At 35.9% G+C, this 7387-nt stretch overlaps 1 protein-coding gene across 1 annotated transcript in view; it reads right to left on the bottom strand.

Moving 5' to 3' along the window:
• Window positions 1-2233: 2233 nt before the first annotated feature.
• BTBD7 (BTB domain containing 7) overlaps window positions 2234-7387 on the bottom strand; it is a 79758-nt gene continuing 74604 nt past the window's right edge. Inside the window, exon 11 of the mRNA XM_070752966.1 lies at window positions 2234-6671. Coding sequence (XP_070609067.1) covers window positions 5874-6671 — 798 coding nt within the window. The 3' untranslated portion in view covers window positions 2234-5873. The remainder of the gene's footprint in view (window positions 6672-7387) is intronic.

The raw sequence follows: 7387 nt of genomic DNA, 5'->3' as shown, positions 1-7387 counted from the left end.
GTTGGTCAGTGTTGTAATAACAAAGGCTAGTTCTAAATGTTTAAAACTGAAAGCACATTATGCATTTGCTCATGTAGGATGTTTCTGCCTGATTCACATTGTCACAGAAAACTGTTCATGAGCTATGATTTTTCTCATTATATTTTAAATTAATTAATGCTATAGCCATAAGATGTGGTTCTCTTGAATAAGTGTGGCTTTATATTGCTGTTAGAATGATATGAAAAATAACCAAATGTACATTAGAATAATAAGCAATTGTCTTACATAATTACAGAGATTTTTTAAAAGAATGAGTGATGTAGTATGGTAAGTATACATTGAAGAAACATTAGCAGGCACTGTTTCAATTTCAGCAATGTTTGTTGACATTGCTGCAGTTTGCTATGTGTTTTTATTCCTGACAAATTCCGGACAGAAGGAAATGAAAATCTATCCCTGTTGGAGAGCAATACGAAACATAAATTACTCCAATAAACTTGAATTATGCCTGTTTTAGGATGTTAAGGTGCCAAATGATTTATCTTTTCTATTCTACCCAGTAAGGAATCTGAAAGTCATCATAAATCAAATATTTATAGATTTATAGATCTAAGCAAAGTAATATAATTCAATTAAATTGATCAATTATAGTTTTATTGTAAACATTTGACAATATAAATAGGTAATCATGTTTCTAAAGAACAGATAATCTCCACCAGCTCATACAACATTTTTCATGCACAAAGGTAGGAATGAAGTTCTGTCAGGTATGTCTCTTCTCTTAACAGTTGTCTCAAAAGTTTTATCACTATCAATTTACTAATGCTGTTCCACACTGGTTCTTCTTTCCTACCTTTGTATTTGGACACTCCTCACATTACTGCTTTGATGATAAACTATGAGTAGACTGCAGTAATGTGGGAAATGTTTTGTACTCTAGTCTCATCTCAAAGGCAAGCAATGTAGACTGGAGTTCCTACCATGACATACTTTGCAGTGTTTCCTGCAGACTGTTTAAATTCTGGATATGCTAATTTGTTATGTCATCCTTTGCTGAGGTGAAGCATAATCAGTGGTGACATAATAATAGGATCATTCATTTGAAGGAAAATCCTTTGTTCCAAACTAGGAACAAACCATCACATTCCAGAATGGCTAAGCCATTAGGATCAGCTGCAGTTGACCAGAGACAAAAGACTTGAGCAATGCATGAATTTGTGCTAAAACAAAATCCAAATATACAGAGTGATTCTTCAAGGCAATTAGGGCAAGACTGGTGTGCATCACTTTTTCCAGCAGTTCCAGCATGGCATATCCCACCCATCCAACTTACCTCTCCAAATCTTCTCAGTGCTTTCCCTTCCTTCAATTACTGCTGCCAAGAACCTTAGCTCTTTTTCCCTTCTCTGTACCACTTTGTCCCAGAACAAAACCATCCGTTTTATTTCATGTATGGGCCAAAGCGTGCTTCAGTTTGTATATGGATTACTTGAAACATTTTATGCATTCATATTTATATTACCGGAGGTCTATAAGTGGCTTGACTTAATGACTGGCCAGATATCAAGTGAACTCCATAATAAATACTTGAACAGGATACAGAACATATTTCATTAGCTTTGATAGGCCATGAGGTCTTAAGGCAATTCATTTAATTTGAATATCAGAAAGTCACTGAAAGACAGAGTAAGCCATTAATAGCTGGAACATGGTAAGTTAGCTTCCTGTCATGCAGCAAGTAATATAGTCATCACAGATGGGATAGAGAAAACTCCTTTTAATATCTTATTTAAAGGTGAAATAAATAGTCTCAGTGTAGAAAACAAATCTAAATATAGAAAACCAACAAAAAATATGGAACACTGAGTAAGATTTCTTAAGAACTCAATTAACCTGAAAATTAAATGACTAGTGCAAAAGTGGGCATAAAATAAAAAAATCCTAAAATTTGAGGTGAGAGTTTTATGAATATACTAAAAAAAATAGATTGTCTCCTTACCTATATTCTGTGGTACACCTACCTCTATAACCTTCCCAATTATTTGAGAACACATGCTGGGATCGTCGTCATGGTCTCCTTTTTCTTTTCCTTGCTTCTACCTTTAATGTTCATTTTGTAATTCAGAGTTGTATTGGTACTTTTAAAGCATGCAGGTAATGAATTATCGCAGTGTGTTTGGCCCATTCAAATTAAAAACTCAAAAATTTCAAAAAGCAGAACATTTGTAATGAAAAGTATGTTACGCTTGTATTTTTCTAGACAAGCCATTTATTTGAAATACCAACTATATGTAGGATAAAGTCAGTGTTAACATGCTTCTCAGCAACAGTAGAAAAATAGAACCAGTGAAAACCTTTTTACAATTATAATGGTACTCAAAAGAGAAATGTATTCTTTTACAATGCATCACACAAGACTAGAATTCAATTCTAGGCGGTACCTAAATAAAAATTCTATTTTTCTTAAAAATAATATTTACAATTGAAGCGTAAACAAATTTTACAAAGTACTGGTTATGCAGGTTGTAGAAAAAACACTTGCATAGGATGTGAAGTTGGTTTAAGAAAATTTCTGAGCCTTTAGCATTGAAGGCACTTTTTATACCAGTAACAGCACAAGAATTTTATCATGGACACTTAACATCTTTCAGAAATACATACAAGTATAGAAACATTGGTTTTTAATCCTTCAGCTTTCCCCAACATTCCACAAATATTCATCCATCATATAAACAAACACAGTCATTGGAAGTAACTAGACTAACAGTGGTATCTTCGGACCTTTTCAAAATAACACATAACAGATGGAAATGGTTTATAATATTTCAATGTAAAAACAAAAGTATTGAGGGAAAAATATTAGCCCTTTTCCATTCCTTAACAGGCAGAAAACGACTGATGACAACTTCAAATACAAGATATACTAAATGGCTAGCTGGGCAATTTTGCTTCAAATTTAAAGGACTACAAGAAGTAGCTTTGTTAATATTGCAAATATACTGTATATATATTTGTAAACACATTGGGCAAATGTCAAAATGCCTTGTGTGGCACTTCCCTCTATAGTAGCAGCCCTTTGTCTTCTGAAAAATGCAGCTGACCACATTAGTGAAGCAGCATCAATTCCTTGTGCCTATGAAAGATTTAAAAATTCTCAAAATATGGTACAACTACAGTTTAAAACTCCTTTTTCCTTTGTAGGATGCAGTCAAATCAAATTTGATACTGTTATAACAAGCTTAGCAATAATATGAAGCTATTTTGTTAGTTCAGTAACTATCTCTGTCACATGATTACAGAATACTTGGAACTTCTTAAATTTTTCATTAAATTTATTTGCCACCCATCTCAAATCCAAGTAGGATAAAATTATTTATTGACAGACAATAGAAGAGTTACCTAAAGGTCCTCAGATAATTTCACTGCGATGTAATTAAAATATACTAATAATTAACAAACCCCAAAGATTGGTGGGTATTAATGTTCCATTTATATATGGCCCAGAGGAAAAGGCAATAAGCCAGAATTCTGCAGCCTCTCTAAAACTCTAGGTCTTCTGCTCAAAGGGAAATATTTAGGCTTAGGTTGTTAAAGAGGCACAACAGCCTTACGTCTGCTACAGAATTACCTTCATCTAAAACTTTGCTGTCAAATGATAGCTTACTTCGCTTATGGAGTGTATGCTTTTATGCTTTGCATAAGCTATTCCACAATTTAAAAAAAGTATCTGAATCAATTCAATATTGAGACTGAAAATTTGTTCCTTGTGTTTTTCATCCATACATGCTATCACATTTCACTAGTAAATTGGCTTTGGGTAGAGTTGGAAAAAACATACTTGAAATAGAATATTGACATCTAAAATAGACTTTTCTCTAGTTTGTTTTGGGAGTGTACACAAATCTAGGAAACTATCAGAAGAGCCCTATTAATGATCTCTACAAGACAAAGCCAATATACTTAGAAAGACTAAGTTTCATGTTCGAAAAAGGAAAATTTTTCAGAAATCTTAACAGATTTGGGGGGGGGGGGGAGAGAGAGAGTGCTTCTCCTGAAGATGATAAAATAATGGAATACTATTTTTATCAGTGCCCAAATTGAAGCAAAGCATCCTTGAAACAAGTTTGACAGAAAACATATTTAAATTCTAGATCGTTAACAAGATGCTTGACAAGTGACAATAAGTGATTATCTTATCCTTAGAGTGCTGTCTTATTACCAAATGAACTTTTCATAGAATATTTTTTTTCAGTTCACAAAGATGTAACACAATGCTTGAAATTAATGTAGTGTAAACTATTTGGACAAGGTATTCATTCTCATTCCTTTTTAACAGTGTCCGGCCCCTTTTAAGGGTCAGGACCAGGAACTAAAAGATTAGTGGAGACTTTAAAAAAGAGCTCAGAAAAAAATAAAAAAACACTTAAAACAAAATGTACATTTCAACAGTCTCAACTACAGTACAGTATTTAAAAATAGATTTAAGCTTAGGTTACAATGTTTTTAAAAGGTTCAATGTTGCTAAGGTTCAAGTGATGGAAGAGCTGTATTTCAGAGTTAACCACCGTATCAAGTCAAGCCTTTGCTAAGTATTACCACACAGTGGTACCGAAATTTTTCCAGTCCATGCAAGAGAAATACGTGGCAAGTACCTGAAACAACTGACTGCTGAAATGGTCATTCTTAGTGGCAATAATCTATCCGTCCAGCGTCTCTACTTTTATGTTCATAAAACCCCAAAGAACCTCCCTTCCAATATGGTTTAACCAACTTCAAGGAACTCCAAACTATTTAAGAGAGGAATAAAGAAATTTAAGTGCTAAACTGTTTATAGCTCATTAAGTTGTAGCCATCTTCACAAAACGCTTCCTGTTCACAAAACAAAAGTATATATAACATTACTAAAGCTGCAGCCCTTGATTTCTTCAGAGGCAGAAGAAAGGCAGTAAGCCTTCCTCTTGACTTCTCCACAGAGGAGGGCTGTACTACCAAAATGTAGCATTAACACCCATGTCAAGCACTAAACAATTCTTTTCTTGCCTTCTTGTGCTTACCATCAATGTGTCTTTCTAAAAGGAAGAATCACAAAAGAACGTCTACAGAACTGTCACACATTTGAAGCACTCATCACACTGTAACCAAAGGGCTTAGAAACTTTCTTCAAAAGGAAAATAATATTTTCAGAAATCATACAGACTTGTACTCCTCACTTTCAGAGAAAATCCTGGCCACAGACATTACTGAGCACTTGCTACATCAGCAGCCTGAGACTTGGTAAACAGCATACACACATTAGACTGGATTCTTGTATTAGTGGTAAAGCAGAAAGGTTGCAAACCTAACCAGAGCAGTTTTGTAAGTGTGCTGTTCTTTGGAATTCCTATTGTCATTAAAAAATAAAGACAGATATTTTCACCATCTTGTAAGAAAATACATCTTAAGTATGCAAGTATGCATCCTAATGCATACTTAATACCGGGAAATGATTTCTTAAAAAAAAAAAAGACACTCAAAATAGTATGAACATACAGTCCTATAAAATATGACAGTAGAAGTTTAACATATCAATATAAAAATTAATAAAATTAATGTACAGGTGCAAAAGGCTACCTTTTTTTATGTTTTCCTTTTTTTAAAAGGTGCCAGTTAAAATATATTTTTGAGAATTTTAGCAAAATCTGTTGAAAACATAAACCCTGAAGCAGCATTCCAAATAAGCTGGGAGCATGCCATTTCTTAATGAAGCCATGTATATACAAAAATAATAATTAAAAAATGATAAAGCGGCTGGCATTGGAAAAAACTGGCCTGAGAAAATTTCAGGCCAGGGATTTCAAAGACTGATCTTTCACAAGTCTTAGGCACAGAGAAGAAGTGGTGGTGGAGGGTTTTCAAAGGGCAGATTTTTTGTATAGGAAGTCGGGAGACTTTCTTCCTCTACTTACAACCTCTTCTCTTTCCAAATCTACGTTTCTCTGGACTTCACTCTCCAGAGGCTCAGTGACTACCAATCTCCTGCTAGATGGTTCATCATGGATTTCTTCCCTGTAGGAAGGCAGGGAAGGTCGACTGGAGGTTAGGCCGTACGTTAAATCTGTTTCCATTTTTGTTCGTCCCCTTGCATGAATTGATATATTCCCAGGGTTCTCCTGGGCAGCCAAAGCCAAGTCCAACCTCTGGGGAGGTTGTTCTAAGACATTGAGGTGTATCGTTTCATTCTTTTGTCTGTGTGAATGCCCTTCTTGAGAAAGTGCATAGTCTCTCCTAGAATCTTCTAGTTTTTTAGGAGAGATGTGATTAGGTAACTGAGTGGTTTTTAAGCTGCTGGGCAATGCTTTATTGTGGCTATATAAGTCTGGGCCAAAATAGATACCTTGTGAAGGTGAAGAGGTGTGCCTGGTAAGGGAAGGGGTAGAAGGCCTGCATGCAGCATTTGAGAAATCATAGAAATCTGGATATTCCTGCTGATTCTCTCTAGGATCAAGTTTTTGCTCAGCTGAATGTTTCTTCCGTGAACTATGTATGTGCCTTGTCTGAATGCATGAAATATGCTGAGGTGGTCCTGGTGTAACTTCCAGAACAGGTTCTGTGTCCACTGTAAGCTCTGGCAGTCTCCTGTCCTTCAGAGATATAGTTGACACGCCCATTGCAATATCCGGCATCAGCTCATTGAGAACAGGTTGAATACCCTGAAAAAAAGACAACCAATTACACCTTGTGCTTGTCATCTAGCTGTCCCAGGACAGCCTTGCCCTACAAAAGTACAACATTACGCAGCTAGGAATCTGACATTCAACTTGACTTGTTTTATACGTTATATTATATTTGTTCAGTAAAGGAAATGAACGTTGGTTCACCTGAATGTTCGTTTTATGTGTGTGCGGGCGAGTCCAAGCATGGGTTATCATTTTGTCTGATTGGCCAGAGACTGAGTTGCAATTTCTTTGGCCACACCTCTTCCTACAGCCAAGCTCCAGTTTTTCAACAAAGACCTGGATCTGGAGAATATGCAGTCCATCTGATACATCAACCACTCCTGGGGACCCCGGACCATACCAGAACAAGGGTGGGATTGGGGTCTCCCGCAGCACATAAATTGAACGTTCAGGTAAGCCAACGTTCATTCCTACGCATGGGATATACCCAAGCTAAATCATTGTTGGGTGGGAAACAGATTGGTCTAGGGTCCCCTCATCCAGTAGAACCCATTGCAACGTTCGTCACGCAAAAGATGCCTCCGTCAAGGTTATGTTACAAAAAACTATCCGTCTGCTCCACCATCATACCATGCAAATATTTGATTTCCCCCCCTATACATTAATGCTACGTAGCAATCTTGGCATCTTCATTGGCAAGAACTTGAATCAATTGATTAAAGCCATCTGCTTTGTCACATAAATCAATC

This window comes from Erythrolamprus reginae, chromosome 1 (assembly GCF_031021105.1).
Source record: "Erythrolamprus reginae isolate rEryReg1 chromosome 1, rEryReg1.hap1, whole genome shotgun sequence".
NCBI lineage: Eukaryota > Metazoa > Chordata > Lepidosauria > Squamata > Dipsadidae > Erythrolamprus > Erythrolamprus reginae.
Note: the sequence above shows the minus strand (reverse complement) of the source record. Positions and strands in the feature narration are given on the sequence as shown.